The 23,180-nt window shown below is 41.4% G+C and overlaps 1 protein-coding gene across 1 annotated transcript in view; it reads right to left on the bottom strand.

Moving 5' to 3' along the window:
• The window catches only part of TGS1 (trimethylguanosine synthase 1), a 28,391-nt gene extending 6,328 nt beyond the window's left edge, over nt 1-22,063 (bottom strand). The window contains exons 1-12 of the mRNA XM_057397819.1: nt 21,896-22,063; nt 20,851-20,915; nt 18,943-19,115; nt 16,555-17,383; nt 14,989-15,106; nt 13,972-14,058; nt 12,690-12,861; nt 10,611-10,953; nt 9,589-9,762; nt 8,539-8,682; nt 6,998-7,214; nt 5,789-5,867 (exon numbers count right to left, since the gene is read on the bottom strand). Coding sequence (XP_057253802.1) covers nt 5,789-5,867; nt 6,998-7,214; nt 8,539-8,682; nt 9,589-9,762; nt 10,611-10,953; nt 12,690-12,861; nt 13,972-14,058; nt 14,989-15,106; nt 16,555-17,383; nt 18,943-19,115; nt 20,851-20,915; nt 21,896-21,993 — 2,499 coding nt within the window. The 5' untranslated portion in view covers nt 21,994-22,063. The remainder of the gene's footprint in view (nt 1-5,788; nt 5,868-6,997; nt 7,215-8,538; nt 8,683-9,588; nt 9,763-10,610; nt 10,954-12,689; nt 12,862-13,971; nt 14,059-14,988; nt 15,107-16,554; nt 17,384-18,942; nt 19,116-20,850; nt 20,916-21,895) is intronic.
• Nucleotides 22,064-23,180: the final 1,117 nt, after the last annotated feature.

Below are 23,180 nucleotides of genomic sequence, written 5' to 3'. Positions count from 1 at the left end.
GTCAAGGAGGCTTTAAACTAGATGTGTTGGGGGACGGGGGCATCATTCCATCCCAACACACCCAGTCAGTTGCCAGAACCTATAATAAATGCTCGGAGCAATGTAGAGATATCCCAGCCGCTCCAGCCAATGAGCCGGCTTCAGTTGGAGCTCGGCTCAGATGCCTCTATACAAACGCCCGTAGCATGGGGAGCAAACAAGAGGAATTAGAGATGTGTGTAAGTTTATGGGGGTATGATATAATAGGCATCACAGAAACATGGTGGGATGGCTCCTATGACTGGAGTGTTGGAATGGAAGGTTACAGGCTCTTTAGGAAGGACAGGCCTGGCAGGCGGGGAGGGGAGTTGCCCTTTATGTTAGGCATAGGCTGGAGAGTATGGAACTCTGTCTGGGGACAGGTGAGCAGTCCACAGAGAGTTTGTGGGTCAGGGTCAAAGGGAGAACAGCTATGGGAGACATTACTGTGGGGATCTGTTACAGACCGCCTGATCAAGGAGAACCTGCGGATGAAGCACTCCATAGACAGACAGGAAAAGCCTCACGCTCGCAGGCCCTTGTTCTAATGGGTGACTTCAACCACCCTGACATCTGTTGGAAGGACGGTACGGCCCAGCACAAGCAATCCAGGAGGTTCCTCGTCTCCAACAAGGAGAGGTGCCATGCTTGACCTTGTGCTCACCAACAGGGAAGGGCTCATTGGAAATGTGACTCTCCAGGGCAGCCTTGGATGCAGCGATGATGAGATGCTCAAATCTGAGATCCTCAGGACAGTGAGAGGAGCGTGCAGCAAGCTCACTGCCCTGGACTTCAAGAGAGCAGACTCTGGCCTCTTCAGGAACCTGCTTAGGAAGGTTCCATAGGATACAGCCCTAGAGGGCAGGGGGCCCAAGACTCTTGGCTGATATTCAAGGATCACCTGCTACAAGCTCAGGAGTGTTGCATCCCAACCAGAAGGAAGTGCAGCAGGAGGGCCAGGAGACCTCCTTGGATGGATAAGGAGCTCCTGAGGAAAATTCAATTGAAAAAAGAGGCTTATAATAAGTGGAAGCAAGGACAGGTGACATGGGAAGAGTACAGGGATGTTGTCTGGGAAGCTAGGGACAGGGTTAGGAAAGCTAAGGCTCAGTTAGAATTAAACTTAGCTAGAGGTATTAAAGATAACAGGAAGGGATTCTACAGGTATGTAGCAAATAAAAAACAGACTAGGGAGAATGTAGGCCCCCTCAGGAAGCTCTCAGGAGAACTGGATACACAGGATTTGGAGAAGGCTGAGGTTCTGAATGACTTCTTTGCCTCGGTCTTCACTGGCAAAGGCTCTGACCACACCACCCAAGTCTTGGAAGGCAGATGCAGGGACTGTGAGAATGAAGACCTTGGGCCCACTGTAGGAGAGGAACTGGTTCGAGACCGTCTTAAAAATCTGAACGTGCACATGACAGTCACAGCTGAAGTGTACACCATTATGTTCACTTAGAAATGATCAGCCTGCAAAACACATCAACCCACAGCAGACCTGCCAACTCTCCTAATACCCAAACATCTTAAAAATACAATAAAGTTAATCTGAGTTCACCTCCTGGCCACTCACTCCCTGCTTTGCTCATTGTTATATTTACTCCTAAACCAGATAGGACATTGCCTGGAAGGTCCCATTTCGCTAGGTCTCCAGTCTAAAATCATAGCTAAATGAATGGGCCCAGTGGCAGTTCTACTAGTCAGCCTGCCATTAAATGTCTTAATTCAGACAAGTTATCATATTTATTAAACTGACCTCTCTGATATGATTTTCTGTTCTCTGAATGACACCAGACCGAATTAAAATAAATGAGTTTTACCCATCTTCACACCCCCTTCACTGACCAGTCATTTGTAACAACTGGACTTTCAAAACCAGAAACACAGCTAACATCTTCCCATACAGGCACCAGACTTGAAGACAGAACAAGTCTTCAGCATCTGACTCTAGATTTTCTTCAAATGGATGACAAATATGAGGTGGGAACAAAGACAAGAAACTAAGAAAAGTGCCTGCATGATGTGTATTCTTTGTATGATTATCCAAGGTCAAGAGCACGTTGCTTAATTCTGGGCTCAGGGAGTCACGCTATACACTTGACAAGGAACAAAAGGTAACTAGTATCTTCTGGCAGTATTTGGAATATAAACCAGGTCTAATACACCAACATTAGGACAGCAAAAGCTCCAACAACAGTGAAATTTCACTAAATTAGGCATAATTGTCACAAACAACAACAAAAAAAACCCTACCTCCGAATCTCCAAAACCCCCAGGAATCTACCCGATTTATAAAGTTTTGCACCAGTCATCAAATTTTCGAGTAATAAAGATGTACACAAAGTTTTCAATACAGAAACAGAATGGCTTTTTTAACTCAAAAAAGATATCTCTCAAACTGAATAATAATCAGCCATTTTACTCTCAGAATCATCTTCAATTAGCAAAGTCACTTGTATCCTGTCTTAAGAGTAGACCAATATTCTTCTAATAGATTTGCTTGCTCTGCAAGCAGGTCATAAAGATTGAAATGTTAGCTGAAAATTATCCTGCTGTTTTGACACACTAATATGCAATCCAAAATCAATACCTTATGTTCAAGATATTAAATATGCAACATTTCCAGCAGCTTAAAATCAGAAAGACTTAAAGAAAATCCCATGCTAAGTAGATACACGTAAAAGATTGTCGTCTAGCAAAAAGAGAAAAGTGTGTTTCTGAATGAAGCCACCCTCTGTAAATTTGTACAATGTGACTGTCTGCAAAGAGCGGTGAAGCACTTTAGGATAATCCCTAAGGCACAATACGGTACATGGGCAGTTAACCGTCCACGGTCAGGATAAGTAATAAACGCCAGACTCCTCATGGCTGGCTTGCTGCTCCCTCTCGAGGCAGAAGTAGAGAAGTTCACTTCTTTTTGCACGGAGTTCAAAGAGCCCCATCTCTCTCTACAAGACTAACCCTACACGGAAAAGGCCAAGCCTGCAGACATAATAAGCACTGTTTTTAGAATAAAACCACGCAGGACAAGGTTGGATGTCTTTGTTGTCTACCAATGAGGCAATGGACAACAAGTCCTCTGACACAACTAGGACAAGGTCAGCTACCACCGGCTTTCACACCAGCAGCAGAATCCCTATTCTGTGAGTTATCTAACTGTGAAAAGAACATATTTTCCACTAATTTTGCACCACTTTAACTAAAGGTTAAACAGTATTTTTGTTGTGAGGTTGCTTCTAACTGGCTGTGCATTTATTTCCATTTCTGCCCAAGATCCACTGTCAGACAAGCAAATTTGCACTGAAGCACTGGCTTACAGTCAGTATAAACATCTTCACAGAGGTTTGCAAAGGCAATTAAGTCAGCTTCTAAATCAGTTTTAATTGACAAAGCACACGACTATAGCTCAGTTTTAGGTTCAAGCCAATCAATGAAAGACTAGAGGCAGAGCACTTAACAACTACCACCTTACAAATTAAGTATGTCACACCAGCTATTCTAGGAGCTAAGCAACCTCTGAAAGCCTCACGTATGTGTACAAGCACGGAGTTAATTTCTGAGGACACAGAAGAGACAAATCTTACATTCCTCAGCTACATTACCACAAATCAAACTTAGGTTTTTAACTTTCCATTTAAATCTGAGGCATCAGATAATTTGTTCAACAAATACTGCTTTATCCAAGTTATTCACTTTCCAGGTATTAATCTCCTGCAAAATAATTTTAAGATTTACTTCATTAAGCTTTTTTAGGCCCCTCAAGTTTATGGACTACATTCATAATCCAAGTGACAACACCACACCCTAGCAGTTGTGTCCATAGGCCTTTTCCAAAGTCAGCTGTTGCAGCACAAGTACCCTGTACGGTCCATGAGAAAAGTACAATGGATGAGAACTGTGGGCAAAAGCATGAGCAGACTGAGAAGACAACTGTCTACACTAACCATTAAGGAACTCTGATGATCTTCTTTTCTGGAGATTCACAGCCCTGGAAGTGTAGTGGCAGTAACTTCAGAAACTTTTCGTCAGAGATGAAGGCAGCCAAACCCACAACTACGGACCAGACTATCCACTAAAGTCATGTTTGGGATGGTCATGTTTGACACATCTCTGTTCACATAGGATCAAGACTACATTTCCCTAAACAGTGGGCTAGATTCACATTTGCTTTCCCCACTCAGATCATCAACCTGTAAGTTTTTGTCCTTACGCTGGCATAATCTCTAGAGATAATAGATGATTTCTCTTCCTGATAGCAGCCCATAGTATGGACAACTGAACTGACCCCAGGCCTCCAACCATGTGCTTTTAACAACTAAGCCGTAACTACAAAGCTGGTTTCGTGCAACAGCAATTACTCTTCAGACGTTTGTATAAAGGAAAACCCATGGATGTACATTAAGGAACACTTAGAGCACAACAAAAGCATTCAGAGCCAATCAGACCAAGATGCAGAGGTGGCAAGACACCTAACCCAACCACACAGAGATGCCAAGATCTTCTATAGGAATAGGCACAGGCCTGTGGGTAATACTCTTGGATGTGCATGCGAGAACGTAAGTGTAAAGTTGCCCATTTATAAATCCAGTGAAAAAATGCTCATGAGCACAGCAGATACCTGTAAAGTCATTCTTCATTGTGGGAATGGAACATTTGATAAAATGCAGTGGTTACAAGTTGAAACTAGAGAAACCCTGCCTAGAATTAAGGTCCCTATTCAAAGATTCATAAGCTACTTTGGCTTTTCAACAGCCTGAAACCAAAACATAACTGAATCATCACCTGCCATTCAAATGGTGCTGTGCATAGCATGGACTCATGGTGTGCTAATACTCAGGCCATGTGAAATTCAGCCTGTTTCTCAAGCCAGCTGTTTGCCACCAATGATTCTGCAAGCCACCAAGGGGCTGGAGACACTGCCTGCTTGAAGTCAGACACAGCTGTTGGGAAGGCAGGAAAAAAACCCTGCAAAGTTCTGTGGCATGTTGCACGCGAGAAGAACATCTCTGTTCCCTTCTTTGGAAACAGCTACAAGACGTAATTAACAGAAAGTACACAGAGGGAACTAAACCAGACACTCAGTGGCATTGTAACAGTCATCTAATTACTTTCTTAAAAGTCTAAACCAAAAATGCCTAATAGAAAAAAAAAAAGAAAGCAAAACCGACCCCCACACCAGTGAAACAAATTGTGTGTTTATCAAGTCAGTGAGGCATCTATCTAATCACTGCAATGCAAACAGCTCATATGGAACGACACGCTTTTCTGGACAGCATCAGTACCACCTCTGGTGGTGTGACAATTGTCTTCAATCTACTGATCAGTGATAGCAGGGAATACAGGCTGTGCAGTGATTTCCTGCAACTCCTTCAGAAACTGAAAGCCATGAAAGTTTAGGACTCAGGAGCTTATCAGTAAGAGCTGGTTAAAAGGTTAAGATACCCTTTTACATTTTTTTGTTTTTTATAATGATGTATCTGTCTGACATTCAAGAACTCTACTCACTTTGGATCTTCTATAAGAACCTCCAATCTGCTGCTCCATGAAAGAACAGTATCAAAACCATGGAAATAATCTACTACTCCCATTTCTAAATATATCAAAAGTACTGCAAACACAGAAATAACTGAAGGTTTGAACTTAAAATGAAGACAAAACCCCAACACAGGCAGCTAAACAGACTTCAAAGTCTTAAGTAAGTTTGTGCTTATAATACCTATTAAGCCAGCTGAGCTTTTTTTAATTACCAAGTCGTCATCCAGTAACACACCTGGTCAATATCAGCATTCCGAGGTAGAAAGTACACAATATTGTTGGTGATCTTCTTGGAGAGCCTGAAAATTTCAAATGTAGAAGCCAGTAAAGGAAAAACCAAGAACAGGGAAGGATAAGTTTTTTTATATTCATTCATATTAAAAGTATGTTCTAAATACAGTTATTATGCGATTAAATTATAGCTAGTCTTCTGGGTATGTCTTAGTTACTCTTCTGAAATGCACAAACCCGTATTGTCTAAATGCAGAAAATCTGTTTCATCATTATTGCCCTAGAAAACAGAGGAAAAGGAAACCTCACTTTTAAAGTTAACCGAGCTATAGATGTATATGAGAAATCTGAATGTAGTTTATAGCTAGTACATTGGTTTGATTTTTTTTTCTAATCAATTTCGTGGAATATCTGTCACACATACATACAAAGAGTTTCTTACTCTTACAAACGTGGCTACATTTTAGACAAAAAGGGAACAGCTAAGATTTTTCTTAGGGGAAAAACCCACCACACTTCATATTTGATGAAACTATTATGCTAATGCCTTCCCAGATGAATGAGTACTCAATACCACTGTTAATAAGTCTGGAATTTTATACATTATGAAAGGGTTAATATTTTGCTTACAATCTTCTGTGATTTCCCAAGTCAGGCGCTATGACTGAGAAGTCTGAGTAAGACATGTAAAATAAGATACACCTTTCATAAATCAATTAAAAAGTGGTATCGATGACAAAGTCATCGATCATGTGACTAATTATTACCTATATATATACATACCACATGGCTATTTGATTACTTTAGGGTATTTTAATAAAATAATATAAAAGAGTTAAAACTGCTGAATTAATGCTTTTAAGTTAAGAAACTACTACAATTCTTTAAGCGATTTTTTACTTTTAAGAAGTCTTCATGACTTTTTTCAAATAAAAACTCATAATACTAAATTTTAGATGGTCAGTCACAGAATCATAGAACAGCTTGGGTTGGAGGGGACCTTCAAAGGTCATCTATTCCAACCCCCAGTCATATAGCTCAGGTTAGGGCAGGAGTAAACAAATGCAGCACATCTGAGATTTCAGCTGCTGGTCAAATCATTTCCAGTCAGTCAACCAGATGTGCAAAGCCCATGTTGAGAGGGAGCGGAAGAAAGAGAAAACCACTCGTAAACAACTGAAAATCACCCCAGCATGTAACTCTGAAAGGATATCCATCTGGGCAAATCATGGTCTTGATATTGAAGATTTCAGCCGTGGCGTAGTCCGGTCCCCCCCAGGGTGGGCTGAGGAACACAACATCTGCTTTCAGGTCAGCAGCCAGCACCATGAAGTCTCCACACACAAATTCTATCTGATCCGCCACGCCATATACCTCAGCGTTGTTGCGCGCAAGATTGAGCTTCTCAGGATCAATATCAATAGCAATCACTGCAAACCAAAGAGAGCAAACACAGAGGTTAACTTGAACTGCTAATCCCAAGTGACCACCAAAAGGATGTCTTCAAAAGAAAGGTGTTCCTCTGCAGCCAGCAGATACAAGTCACGTCTATAACCTACTATTGTGCAGTGAGCGACTACTTCAGTTTTGTTGGTCATAGTAGACACAAAGCAACAGCTCCGTAGAAGGGAAGGACCTGTCCTTGCAAGACAGCAGCAGATGTTCCACCAAGAGCACAACTGCTGCATTTACAAAACAACAAGGGAAGTCACACAGCAAAGACAGGGAAGTCTCAGCTGCTGTTACAAAGCTGAGAAGCTTTAGCTTTTGGCTGTCATACATCTACCAACATGACTCCTCCGTCTCAGCTCAAGTAGTTGACAAGTTGTCCGCTTTGTCTTAGGCTGTCTGCCTAAGAGAGGAAGTCCTCCTTGCTTCAATTGTTGCAGGAGCCTGACAATGGTGTCAATTAGAAACTTACTCTTCCCCTTTGTTGAACGTTTATCTGTGGTGGGTAACATTGTACTGAAAATCGAGTTAAAAAACCCCAAACAACACAGCACAAGAGAGGTGATACAAGGGCAGTGCATAATGACAGAAATAAAAATTTGGCCAGGAAATATGAAAAGTGAAATTTGGAAAACATTTATAGAATGGATCATAGCCTATGTAGAAACAGCAGTAGAAACTGCTGTCTTGCTCAGAAATTACTCAGAAGCATTAAATGAGCTGATTTTTTCCCCAGAGCGTTTGATGAATATTAAGTAGTCAGTGTTTTTACAGAAGCACTCTCAATCTTTCACAGCAATTTCATTTGTTGGCAACAGGAACTTAGACTAATACTAAGTTGTTATTATCACTTTTCTGTATTTGCTTCTGCTGCACCTGCACATGATCCCATTCAAGGGTTTTAAGCACTGCTCTCATGTAACCTGGTTTTGAGTACACAGACTTGGTGTAACAATTGGGAAAAGCAGGAGCTTTGTGGCATCTCTGCAGTCAGGACTGCAAACAGAACTCAACCTTTACCAGCAATCTTCAGAGCATCTGACAGACTAGTTACTATGACATGTAAAAATAACTTTGACTAGTACCACACAAATCCAACTCTGACTTAAAATAGAAATGCAGTTTTATAGGTCCTTTTTAAAAACAGGAAGCTCATATTGTAAATGTGATGAAACAAAAAAGCTTCTGTTCCTTCGGAAGCACTGAAAAAAAGGATTAAAAAGCAGTGAACAAAATGCATACCTAGATTTTTAGGGAAAAAGAGTGAAGAAACAAAATAAAGTGCTACATAGAACATCTGCTTACCTCTTTTTGAGGTCAATGCAAACTGAATAGCATTTCCTCCAACCCCACAGAATGCATCCACTATGATATCGCAGTTGAATGACTGACTAACCCGGATGGCAATATGCTCAGCTATTTTCTCAGGAGTAACAGAAAACCAGCCCTCTGCAAAGGAAAGGAAGAAGTGTATTGTCATTTCTTATTCCAAGGTCACCTAAATTAAAAACAAACAAACCAACACACACAACCGAAGGTTTAGTGTTAATCCCAACAATTTTGGCTTAGCGCATTCGACCAGGAAATACAGGCTTTGACAATGATAAACTCAGGTCAGTCCAGCAATCTGCTAAGCAAACAAAGTCTCACTGAAGCAAACAGATATGCCCAAATCTCAGTAAATGCTTTGTTGAATGTGGTGCTGAGGATCCTGGCTTATCAAGGACAAGTCCACTGAGACAGCTACAAAAAGCTTCATACAGCACAACTATGTTCTATAACAAATAAACCCAGATATGTATCCTCTCTTATCCAATGTTGTTTTCTTTACAGCAATGCCTGGTCTCCCACATAATCTACATGTTTATGTGAGAGAGCATTAGAAATGAAAGGCTTACAAAACCAACACATGCCAGACATAAAGAAGCAGTAATCCTAATCCTTTTTTACCCCAAAATTTATGATTTGGAAATGGTTTCCATGTAAACATGGAAAAAAGTAACTTTGAAAGCGACTGCTGAAAGTCAGATCAAACTAGGTCCATGAGCGTATTTGGAAGTTTCACAAAATTCTTTTATAAAATAGAGAAACAGAAAAATGTCATTGAGTTTTTGAAAAAGACCAAGCAAAATTTGGGTACAGCATGACTAGTAAACATGAGGACTAATGCAAACAGGGGTGTCTCATGCTAGAAGCTGTACTGAAGTACAAGACTTCTGTTCACCTGCCTGCTGGGGTGCATGTGCGACCACACACTCAGTAACACTCCTCATAAGAAAATCAGTACAAACTGTGAGAAGTGCCACAGGTTTGGATATATCTTATACCACTAAACACACTTTGTACTAAGCCCACCTCTGTCCAGCTTAATTCCCTCATCAAACCGAGAGAAGAGCCGGTAGCGTTGTGCCCAGTACTTGATGAGCTCCGGATCAGCAGCAACCTCGGCAGGCATAGCTTCCAGTGCAATTTTGTTCCTTCTTCTCCTTTTTCTCTCCTTCTTCTTTGTGATATTTTTTTCATCTACATCTGGAAGACAATGCAAAAGTTAACAGTCACTGTTCCTGTAGGCTAGGAATGTAATTTGTAGGCAGGTGAGAGATAAGATGCAAGATGCTCAGGTTTAGAAACACTGTTAGATGTCCTTCTCTGCTGTTTGCCAGATTATGCAGATTAGTGGTTTAAATTTAAAAAAAAGCATCCTCTATTTCAAGGGAATGGTGTTACCTGACAGGTATCAGCCACAGTCCTAAATAACATTTCAGGTGAAGAGCCTTAACAGCCTAGCCATTATCTTCAACTGATGGCAATAAACTCTATATAGCGAGCAAACAAGTGAATCAGAGACCAATTTAATGCCCTTGTATAAACAAGGAGTAAGAACCAATCTAGATGAGAGCTTTCAATTAGAAATTTAACATCATCAAATTACCGTAGGAAGGATTAAACTATATGCAGAAAACTGAATAAGCCTGTTTTCCTTTGTTTACAGTGTTTAATAGAAAAGTTCATAACACAGGTTTCCTCCTCCTCCCCCCTGAAAATAATTTCAACAACACATACTCCTCAAAGCTCAGCAATATACACTGAGAAACCCAAACCTCACGGTCTGCGCATCTACATGGAGTTAATCACCCTCATCCTTACAGGGAAAAAAAGGTGTGAATTGAAACCTGTTAGATTGTGCATAGGATCAACCATGACTCTTCATCTATAAAGAAATACTGACAATATTGAAGATCAACCTCATTAACCCTTGGACTTAATGAGTTTCTTTGGATAAACAGAATAAACAGATCTCAAATTACATGTGCAGTAAGGCAGTAAGTACTAAGTCCACTGTCAACTCGTTTCCAGTTTGTAGGAAACTGATGTACCTTGGCTGACGTCCTCTGTCTCTTCGCAGAGATAATCGGGAATATCCAGAGAGACTAGCTGCCGCCTCTCCCGCCTCCCTGCACCCTGGCCACCGGAGGCACTTGCTGTCACCTCCTGCGCTTCCTCCTCAAGGTAACCCCTTTCAGGTTCTGTCGGGGACACACTGGAAGACGGTGGCTTTTGGTTTTCAGTGCTCAGCGTCGCAGTCTGTGCAGCAGTAGTGCCTTCCTGATCCTCCGAGTCGCTGCTCACAGACAGTGACTCCGTTTTGCCCTGAGTTGAGGCTGCCTGGGATGTGGCTTCCGCTTCAGGTTTATTAACCCGCTTTAGGAACATTTCCACCTGCAATTGTCAAATATCACACATGATTACATGGTGTTGTTAACCAGTTATCAAGAGCACAGCATAAGCGTTACAGTTCAAAAGCACCTGCCACGCAGGAACTCTCTGCCGTATATATTTTGAAAAAAAGTAAAATATCCAGAGTCAAAACATTCAGGAAGTCACCAACTGACCTCCCTTTTTTCACCATTTGGAAAAAAGTTAGCTTTGGGAACTAGATACCAGCTATTTGCAACAGGAAAACTCCATAAAAATTGACTGATAAACTTACGTCCTAGTTTTGGCTGGCACAGAGTTAATTCTCTTCCTAGTAGCTGGTGCAGTGCTGTGTTTCGGCTTTAGTCTGAGATCAATGCTGATAACACAATATGTTTTAGTTGTTGCTCAGCAGCACTTATGCTGATCAACGACTTCTCAGTCTCTCACGCTCTGCCAGTGAGGAGGGGCACTGGAAGCCAGGGGGGAGCAGAGACAGGACACCTGACTCAAACTAGCCAAAGGGGTATTCCATACCACAGCATGTCATGCCCAATATATAAACTGTGGGGAAAAATTGGCTGGGAGAGATCAATCACAGCTCTGGGATAGGCTAGGCATTGGTCAGTGAGCAATGTACTGTTCATCAGTTGTGCCTTCTGAACTTTTATTTCTTTTTTGTTATTAATTATTATTATAACTATTATTGTTATTATTTATCATTTTATTATTATTTCAATTATTAAACTGTTCTTACATCAACCTGTGGGTTTTACATTCTTCCAATGCTCCTCTCCATCCTGTCTGGGTTTAAATCATTCTCAAGTAATATCTGAAATATAGTCAGACTTGCCATGGCACAGGTGACCAAGACTACTGCTTTTTAGTTCGCTACCTTTTCTCGAATCTGCAGTCATAGAAGCTGTACTCTAACTTTTAGGTTAGCATCAACAGGTAAAATTACCTTCATATATTACCTTCATCCTCATCTGCAAGACGTACCAAATGGTGCAGGTGCTGAAGGGTTCTGCTGCACAGCAGACATCCCCACATCACATACTACCCAACATGCAGACATTAGTCTATACTCTTCAAAGGCATTCACAGGTGCTCACTTGTACATTACAGTTGCTCTGAGTGGCCCTAGGCCTGGGGCAGTTGCTTACCAGAAAGTCTGAGGAAATGCATAACTTCTTTTCCTTCACACAATTAAAGTTGCCCTAGAACTATGCTGGCCTCAAGTATAAGATGGCAACGGCTGAGATTTTCTTTTGATCAAAAATCATAGCAGTGGGACTGGAGTTCTGAGGTAACAGATTTTAAAGGGGCTCAACTCAGAAAAAACTACAGTGAACAATTTTTTTCTACTTATTACTAATTTCTGAGATAAAAATAATGAAGCATAAAATTATAGTTTAAAATAAATGCAGGCAGCGGTGTAAGCAAAGATGTTGATACAAATTACTAAGAACACAGCATTACATAAATCACACTAACCTATACAAACATTTTTCTCTCCCTGCTGAAATGTCAGCACTACCAAATGCCCCCAGATGCCTTTTAAAATCAGAGATACTGCTAGTAACTATAAAAACCTACACACATCTCCAAAGAAATGATGCACCCAGATGTTAGGAATGACTTTCACATAACTTCACCATTAAGCTCAAAATCCCCTTGACAGGTTGCCAAGAATACACCAATATACTAAGGGAGCAGATAAATCTATGAATTACAGCAACACTAAAAATTAAACCTACCTTCTTCAAAGTTTTATTTTTTTTGCAAGACATTTCAGATTCCTCTGTAAAGAAGATGTGTGTGTTTTTGCTCTTCTTTGGTTTACGCATATCCAAGAATTTGGACTTGAGTTTTGCTTTTTTCTCCAAGTACTGCACACTTCGGTGGGTGAAATCAGGAATTCCACCATACCTGAAATTGAAAACCACAAACAACCCCCCCGTTAGTTGGTTAATTTCCAACCTGGAAGTTTTAACATGAAAGCTGACATCTACAGAAGATGATTTAAACTATTTCTTTATGAGACATTTTTCCGCTCCTAAAATAAAATATATGTCACCGAATGCAGCTGTGAAACAATGTACCTTCATGAAAACTTTTACATATTTTTATTTGGAAATGTTTATCCAACTTGATTTTCAGTTGTTTTGGTTGTTTTTTTTTTATTCTTGTGTATATATATACACACATATATATGTAACTTTTGATAGAAATTATTTTCCATACCAGCCTAAAGAATAGGAAATGAAAAAACGTCTTTGATTACTAAAACAACTCTTTGGTGGCTGTAAAGAACGTCCAAAACAGCTACTTCTGTCTCCTGGCAAATGTAATGAAATAAAAAGGGCAATTCACTTAAAATAATTTTTATAAAGCAGAACAAAGATTGTCAACTGCAAAACATACTTGTTTGTCTGAAACATGTAATTATATATATATACACTATATATATATATATACACCCACACCCTAAACAACTTGTATCTCACAGAAGCGCTAGACCTAAGCTACAGTCTGCCTGTGCCCTACAATGTTACTTCTACAGCACTGACCACCCTATCGTTAGGTCATACCACCAGAAAAGAAATTTCACTGGTCAGGACCCTGGCAACACTTTATTAGTATAGAAACATTTTACTAGTATAAAGCAACCTGATTCCAACATGAAATAGCTATAAATTATGATCTAAACTTACAGGACTCTGAACTGAGAGGGCCATTCATTGTCAGAGCCTTTAAGCTCTAATTTAAGTAGCTGACTGGACATCTAGCATTTACACAACTGCAAGTATCTTGCGATTTACACTTCTGTTTCAAAGTAATTTCCTTGTTCTTTTATTAGTCTCTACCTTTGAATCTCTCTCTAGCCAAAGAATGACAGTTTTATTAAGAGCAGAGACTAACTTTGGGAATATCTTCAAAAGCTTTACAAAATGGAAATGGAGATGAATGGTCTATTTCAGTAATAACAAGAAAGCTGACTTGCTATGAAGAAACCCCGAGTTCCTCGTAAGCAATTACTTTTGTCCTGTGCCACACTTAAAACCCAAAGCAGAACAGGTTTTCTCAGGATCTTCCACTGGGTTCTCATCCACATCCAGTTCATGGCTAGGAAAAAAAGCAGATGACAAGGTTAGTCTCTATGAGAAACACTCTAATTTTACAGATATACCACTAAAACTCATGTGTTGAAAACATTTAAATGTGGGCTTCAGTATGTTCTTCCACACACTGCTGAAACCAAGCAAAGCAGGGAATACCAGCCTATTCATATGCATGGGCACATACTTCTTCCAGGGTTTCTGTTTGTTTTTTTTTTTTACCCAATTCAAGATGTCCTTCCATTGGGGTTATAACATTCCAGCTATTCCAAATGACTTCTTAAAATATTTAAGATCAAGCCTACAGGGAACTGGTGAAGACGATGTTTATTTACCCGATTTCCAAATTGCCTTCAGCATCTATTATTAATGCTATGGCAACAGCCAAATATTAGAATGAAACTGGAGCTACATGATTAGCAGATAATAATTCCATCCATGCCTTCACCTTTGAGTTTGTAGATTTATTAGGGAAGAAGAGCCATCTCACCATCTTTGAGGCTATAAATTTCTAGAGAATTAAAAAGACTGTAACAAGGCAGAGATTGGCTATTTTATGATTGCCATTGCACTGAGCATTTTACTGGCAGCATAAAATATAGTTTAACAATACAGATTATTTACTATCGTTCTTGTATTGTCTACACAAATTAGACCTAGGTAAGCAAGTTGTCTGATCCAATTTAACAATCTCGTATACTTCAGTGACACAAGAATAGTACCATCACCTTGCACAGTCACCGAGGCCATACATTGCTTTCATAAAGCAGAAATATCCACTGCTTGTTACCAGGTAAAGTGATAAGCAATGATAGAAGACTCTTGTTCTGTACTGAAGTTTTAACCCACAGTCTCAATCAAATAGTTACTCTAAATTAGGAGGCTTCTAGACTTGGGCTTCTTGAAATAAAAAGTTCATCTACATTTTATGACTTGCCTTCTCTTGACTTTGATGTGTCTGCATTCAGGAGGCTCTTCATCCTCGTCTTCATCTCGGTCACAATGCAGCAACTGCTCTTTTTCATTAGAGTTTGAACTACATGACCCCTGCAAACCTGAAGATAGGTTAAGATTATACTTTCCTTTTGCCTAAATTAATTCCTTATCTCCCTGTCCCCAAAGTATGTCTGCAGCTACAATTAGATTGTTGTACATACCTGAATCTGACAATGAGACACAAGTGCCAAACACATGTATCTTTACCTGTCTCTGCTTGAGGGACAACATACCAATACAAGCTTCCAGTATCAGTTACACAGTAGAGTTAATAAACTTTAGTAAGACCAACTTCAAATTATCTCAAGCTCTCCAAGAAAAATGCCTACGAGGTACAAATTCAAAAGAGTTTCTTCCCTGGATGTATATTTTATTTTCATTTTATTAACTATGCAAAGATACGCACATACACCTAATGAGAGGATTCCAGAACTCCTTGTTTCTTGTTGGAAAGGAGATTTTCCTTTCATCTCTCCGACTCTAACTCTACTGTAGGATCCAGATGGGAACACACCTGCTTCTTCCTTCCTTAGAAGGTCACTAGAAGCAGAGTTAGAGTTCCCACCAAACTGAACTCCCAAGCTGCTGACACTTAACTCATGTGCTTCATCCCTCCTCTTAGCAGGGGAAACCATTCAAAAGTCAGGAAAGACATTACACTGCTGCTTACAGCAAACACTAGCAGGAAGAACTGGCAGGCAAATGAGATGGGGCTCTCCCTTCTCTGAACAGCCTGGCCTAGTAGAAGGTATCCCTGACTGTGTCAGGGAAGTTGGAACTAAATGATGTTTAAAGTCTTTTTCAACCCAAACAATTCTATGATTCTAAGAAAAACATCTCCAGCTCAGTCTTTGTACCTCCCTCACAGAGTCTCTTCCAGTGGTGTAAGACATAGCCACTATGCTACAAATACTAGCTCACTGCCTAATTGATAACTTAATGCTGCAAAGGACCTCTGGAAGACATTTTATCCATACTAACATGTTACACCAAAACAAGAGTTTATTCACCAATATGGCATTTTTTAGACAGAAGGCAAAAATCCTTCCAACCCCAGAACTGCAGAGCTATTTTCTTCCTCTGAAAAAGCTGTTCTTAAAATTTGTCAGTCATGAGAACAAAAACCTGAGTTTTCATTCATTTTAGACTATCAGTGAGAAAAGGCAAATCATCTGAATGACACAGCTGAATGAATTACAATACTAATACTAAGATAAATAAATATGCACTAGCAGTGCTGTCTCATCACTTTAAGTAGTACATCTGAAGATTTATGAAGTACGTGTTCTATTAAAATTACTTCTGGCTGAAGAATGCATTCAATATACAGGTTAGAGAGGATCACCCAGAAAAGCAGAGGAAAGAAAAAGGAATTAAGTATGTAGTCATTCCGCAAAATATTTGATTAACTTTTTAAAAATGGCATAATACAGACAGGCCCTTATTTCTTATATATAACCACATACAGAAATTCTGGTAAAATCAGTTTTATCTGATTCTGTATTACCTGATTGCTTAATACTTTTATTTTCACAAGATGCACTCCTTTTCCTGGATCCTCCATCACAGGGCTCTTCCTGGCTTTCACTGTCAGATGAATTATGCTCTTGAGGACCTTGGTGGGAAGCTGTGCTACACTGCTCCACTTCCTCCAAATTCAGGTTTAAATTACAAATCCCAGAGATTATTTCACTGTGGGGCTCAGCACTTGAAGGGAGTGTTTCCTCACTTCTGGTGTCAGAGGTAGAAAGCTCCAAGGTCAGCACTTCAATGTGTTCAGTCCCTGGGCTAATCAAGTCCGTTACCGTCTGCTGGGTAATCCCATCAGCTTTCACGCTGTCTCCATGTAAGCTCTCAGTAGTCCATCCTTGACTTGTCCAGTAATGAAACTGTTCCCAGTAATACCAGTACAGTTCGCTATAATGCCGCTCCCATTCTTCCCTTGTATCTGGACTATTCCAAGGCTCAGAGGCAGTGGTGGTCTCAGACAATGAGATCTCTTGATGCTTCTCCAACCAACTTTGCCAAAGAAGGCCCTCCCCATACTCGCTCCAGTACTTCTCCCATTTTTCTTTAAGTTCACTGGGTAAAGTCTCATTTGCAAGATTTTCTGAACTTTCACAGTTCCCTTCACTTACAACCTGAGGTTTGTTGCTTTTCTCACACTGCTCTGTAGCTAGGGCCAACTCATGAGAAATGGACTGGATATGATCACCACAAACTTGATTCTGGCATTCCTGCCCCATTTTATCCTCATGTTTTTGCTGTAACTCTTTTTTCTTCTTTTTCTTTCTCATCATCTTCATGTTACTTCTCTTTCTATAACTTTCTGTTGCCTAAAATATAATGGAAAAAATGCCTAGAAGTCCACAATGTTTATACAGTCTTTTCTTGTCCTCTCTCCAAGCACATTTCTGTTGTAATCCTCCCTCTTACTGCAACCCTCCTGTTAAGCTTTCTCCCCACAAAAGATTGTAGGTTTTATGGGTCTGACAGGGCCCTGCTGCATGACCTTGGCTCACATTTCTGTGGAGGTTGTGAGAAACAGCTGTGACAAAGTGTACAGAAAGATAACACAAAAGAAAGGCAGGATCACAGACAGAAGTGGAGCTGCTGAGAGGGAAATCATTAGTAGCTCAAGGATTCAGAAGGGGAGACATCAACATGAAACATTATAAAGTCCTAAAGAGAGGTTGGTCAGGAACTGAAGGGTCACTGGGTTGAGCTCAACAATAAAACAGTATCTCAGTAATATCAAAGAGCTTTTTTTCGGGGGCCATGGATATCGACCCTTACTGTTGTCAGGTATCTGCCTGGGCAGCAAACATTGTTCAGATGTCTTATTAGGGTAGTGAACATAGAATGCTCAGCTTAATAGAATGCTAAACCATTGCTATATTTGGGTGCTTTAAAAAAAACAAAAGAAAACCAAAAGCATCACTATATACTCATAAGCTCTGTAAATCCTGCAGCTGCATCTCTGTATGTCTGAAGACACTGATGTAAAAGAAGGGTGTAATATTCTTCCCATCCCATACTGATCTCCAAGTTGGCTAAACAGAAAGACAAAGGAACAGCCTCCTCTCCAAACAGGTGGCCCCTTCATTTGTGCAATACACACATTTCACTTGTTACAAAAACTCAGGCTCCTACCGTTGTCTAGTGGACAGAAACCTGTTATTGAAAGGAAATCCTAAGGAAACATATTGGTTTCATCAACAACTCTACTTATATAAAGAAGATAAAAACATCCAAGAAAGGCAAGTTTTTCAATCAGACAAATCTGTTGTTTTGGTTTTTTTTTTTCCACAAACTGCCAAATTAAATTTGGCAGGTAAGAAGGTGGTAGTGATGAGGGTCTACAACCTACATGGGCAAAAGCCTGCAAATGTACAGCTATTACTCCAAATGTCCCATCAGATGCAATCCCTACTTTTGTCGCATTGAAAAAAACATAAAGTGGACGGTAAGAAGTTAGGTTCATAGAGCTGGCATTAAGCTCTCATCTACATCCCTCATAATGCCATGTTAATACATATAGTGCAAATCAGGTCAGAACCTGTGAAAACATGCACTCAGACTGGAGTGTACTAGTTGTCCTGATGCAGACCATCAACGCTACCACACCTGCTCTAAACCAGCTCTCTCTAGTAGCAACAGCAGTATAGAAATGGAAGCATGAGGCACAGCTGACCCTGTTTAGTCAAACTGGCAGGTGGATTTTACAAACCACAGACCACAGTGCTGTATGTTGGTACAAGTACATGAGGCAGACAGCTCAAAGGCAGCTCACATCACTTCTGTGAACTGCAGTCCCCAAATAACTGAGAGTAGACATGCCCCTACGTCTGGAAACACAAAGTAAACAGAACAAATAAAGCAAATAAAGATTTACCACAATGTCTCTGTGGGCTGACTGCCCACCAAACTGAAGAGGCAATCCCATGCTTTTCATAAGCTCAGCCTCCGAGTCTAGTTCAACTTCTTCCAGGTCCAGAGCATGATTAGTATCCACCTTCAATGTGGATACATTGGGACAATGGTTCTCCTCAGATGGTTGTTCATCTCCTAGTAAGAAATTACATGAACATAAAATAATATCTAAATCTGGTTCTGACACCTCAATGCCTAAAAAAACCACAACAGTAGAACTGCCTCTTAAGCTTCCTTTCCCATTTAAAACTTTCATCATAAATACCTTCATTTCTGCCTAAATATCAGTAGATAGCCAAAACATTGCTCCCTGTCTGGCTGCGATGGAGCTAGCTTTCTTCATAGCAGCCTCTATAGGTGCTTCATTTGGGATTTGTGGCTAAAACAAATATGTTTTGACTATTGCTGAGCAGCGATTGCACAGGCTTGCACAGCCTTATAACTTTCTCTTTTCCACAGTGCTGGGGTGGGCAAGAGATCAGGAGGAGATATAGGTAGGACTGCTGGCACAGACTAGCTGAAGGGCGAGTCCATACCATATAATGTGATGGGCAGTAATAAAAACTGGCTGCTTGGGGTCGATCCACCACATTCACCTCAATAACATGCAGAGCAAACTACAGTGATGCCCAGCAAACACCACAAAAATTGGTATTATGAAAAGAAATTCTTTACAGGAGTTCTTCTGGCACGTATCACAGCAAACCTGAAATCAAAGGCACACTAAGAAAAATAGTATGATTTTACAAAAATGTAGTGTGTGAACTACAGAACTTAATTATCTCAGAAGTAACTGATCAGCTATTGAATCACTGCTTGCACATCTATCAAATTTTTAAGCAACATCATATGAACATAAAACGACAAATACCACTGAGAAAGTAGGAACTGGATAGCGATGGAAACCATGAAATACAAAGTATCTTGACACAGTTGATAAAATTGAAACAATCACAGAATTTTTTTTTGTCATGATACATTTACTGCCAAATTATCACATAGCACAATACCCTTTTGGTTTTAAATGATTACTCTCACCAGAATTCACTCATATATGCACAAAACCAAGGTTTACATTCGCCTTCTTCACTCCTCCCACATTGTGTACATTTAATCTGTGCTATTAATTATCAGCCTCTATGAATATTCCTTAACGTTTAGACTTCTTCCTTTCAAATTAAGATATTATAGGATACTGAAGCTAGCATGCCAGCAAAGGCAAAAACAGATACCAAAAGTACTATTTTCCAAATTCTTCACATATGCCTATCTGGAAGACGGAGCAAAGGAATAGTGTTAAAATTGCCCAAGCATGCATCATGATCATTCCTAAAATACAAGCATGCCAAGGGAGAGACTTACTCTTCTCATCCTCCTTACTTATCATGTAAACATACATCATAATTCTTCCCATCAGTGCTACTGCTTCTTCTCTGCTTCTGGCCCATCAGATTAATCTGCAACAGCTAATATCCTAGACTGGGGTACAGGCAGCAGGACAGTGCTGCTCCCAAGCAAACATCCAGGATTGGCAGACACTCCATTATATGACCAATTTTGAGATAGTTTAAGTTACGATTTAAGAGCAGGCTGGGGACCTGACAACTAATCTGCTCCATGTAGCAGATGGAGGCTATGTGAGGTAGTGAGTCTGTCTGGACAGGAATAAGCATCACACCTGGTTTGACACAAACTTCCACATTGAGATTACGGTATTTTGAAAGCTATGCAAGTACTAAGATATTATTCACATCTATCCCCATACAAAAGTAGTGAAGAATAAGCCAGAAATAAGAATGTAAGTAGCCACAGATAACTCACTTTAAGTATGACCGCACACTGTACCACACAGTAGATATTATTACCCTACCTGTACTGTCATTGTCATCTTTGACATAAAATCCTTTTAATCCCAGTTTATACAATTTTCGATCTCTGTAAAAATGAAGACAGACATTGATGCAGAGGGTCATCCTTAAAACTTTATTTTTTTTTTACAGTAAAAACAATCATTCAGTGGAAATAAACTCTGCAAGGATGTGGTAAAACCCCCATTGCTGGAGGTTTCAAGATGTGGCTGGGCAGGGTGCTAAATAACCTCCTCTAGGCTCCCTTTCCCACGAAAGGCTGGACCAGATGACCCTTCCCTGTCCTTTCCCACCTGGGCTGCCCAATGAGTCCAAACACATGGAACAAAATAAAATGTTGAAAAGGCAACACTTGAAAGCCCGATGGGAAATCCTACACAAGAGATGCTCTGAAAATGCTGTTCTATGCAACAACGGAATTATACTTCAGCCGCACAAAAGCTTCTGCATAAGCAGCATTTAATGTCTCCAGCCCCAAACAGCAACTATTTGAGACATCACCCAATGCTGAAAGCGCCTCATCTCCGCAAATGCCGCCGTAACACCGAGTGTGTTTGATAGCAAAAGCCCCGGTTAACAGCCTCAGCCTCTTCTCCCCTATCACGCACCGACGACTGACGCCCGCGAGCAGCATTTCCCACCCCGCGCTGAGAAACCCGGCCCTCCACCTGGCTCGGTTGGGCTCCGGGTCCCTCCGCACGCCTTTGGGGAAGCGATAAGGGGACGGAAGCACTCGGAGGCGGAAGGGAGCTGGGAGGGGGAGCGCTCGGGCCGAGCACCGCACAGCCGCGGCCCTCGTCAGAGATACAGCACGGCCCAGGAGGAAGCGGGCTCCAACCGAAGAGACCGCTACTACGCGCCGGGCCGCGTCCGCTCCGGCAAGAGCTCTCCGCGGGAACCAGTGTTTGGGTATATTCCCCCCCAGATAAACACAACCTATAGGGACGTTTTTGCCCACGGCTACGGCAGCACGACCCTTCCCCGCACCTCCCCTGCGCGAACCTGCCCCGGACACGGCGGTACCACCCGCCCGGTGCCGCTACTCACTCGACGAAGGCGCGGGAGCACAGGCAGAGGATGCTGCAGGCGGGGCCGGCCCGCAGCAGCAGCTCCGCCACCAGCCGCCCGCGCGGGTCCTGCACCATCCCTGCGGGAAGAACCACGCCGCGGAACCAGCCCGCCGCTGCCTTCCGCCGGAACTGCTGGGAGCGCCGAGCCCTCCCCGAGCCCGCTCGGCTGCGGCCGACGGGGCGGGCCGGGCAGAGCCGAGCCGCCTGGCGGGGGCGCCCGCCGGGGTCTCCGCTGGCGGGACAGGCGCTGGACCCCAGTGGGTGTTGCAGAGTAGCTGGGGTTCCGAAAGCGCGATGCCTGTGTAAGGGCAGCCGTAGTGGTGGGACTTGTGCTTCCAGGTGACTCCCTACGAGGAGTATTTGCACCTTAGGCTGGGGAGAAAGGAGGGGAGGAAAGGACATGGCAACAAAAATCTGCAACAAAAGATACAGGAAAAATCTGGCGGAACTGGGAGCGGGAGACAGGTCCGGAAAACCTGAGCAAATTATGGAAATGGCTTGCAGGATAGACGTCTCTCAGTATTATCTCCTTTTCACTTCCTTTGTGAAGACTAGATTCCAGTAAGCAACTACAAATCAGAACATCAAGGTAGTTTCACATATGATTTTGTGACCATCTGTGAGAGAAGTTTTTTTTCTATGTTAAGGTCCCCCTTGACACTTAGACATGAGAGATCTGGAATGTAGGAAAGTAATTTTGTGTGTCAACATTGTCTCAGTGAAAATTACACTCTTGCTGTCCCCAAAACCTTGCACTCCAAATTCTTGTTCCACACATAACAATTTTTCGCTTTTATTTTGAAATACACGGAGCCACCCCAGTTAGATTCAATATTTTCTTTAAATGCTTGATGAGCCAACCAAATATGGAAAAGAACACAAAGCAAACATGGTACCTAGGCATGCTATTTAGGTCTGTCACATACTATATGGTACATTTTTGATACCCTAATTACCTTCTTAAAGACCCCTTCAGTCTCAGCTTTCTGATAATGGGTCAAATCCTCTAATTACGCTGTGGTTGTACTCAGTGTCGCGGTTTAAGCCCAGCCAGCAACTCAGAATCATGCAGCCGCTCCCGGGAGGGGGGGGGGTGGGAGCGATGGGGAAGAATTACTCCGCTTCTTTTCAGAGCAAACATTACTTAGCAACAGCTAAAATGTCAGTGTGTTATCAGCATTGTTCTCAGGCTAAAGCCAAAAACACAGCACTGCACCAGCTACTAGGAAGGAGAAAAATGACTGCTAGTGCTGAACCCAGGA

Source organism: Pezoporus wallicus, unplaced genomic scaffold, assembly GCF_028554395.1.
Source record: "Pezoporus wallicus isolate ANWC-B61680 ecotype Strahan unplaced genomic scaffold, APGP_CSIRO_Pwel_v1 contig_227, whole genome shotgun sequence".
In the NCBI taxonomy this organism is placed as follows: Eukaryota; Metazoa; Chordata; class Aves; order Psittaciformes; family Psittacidae; genus Pezoporus; species Pezoporus wallicus.
This window is presented reverse-complemented; position numbering and strand designations above follow the sequence as displayed.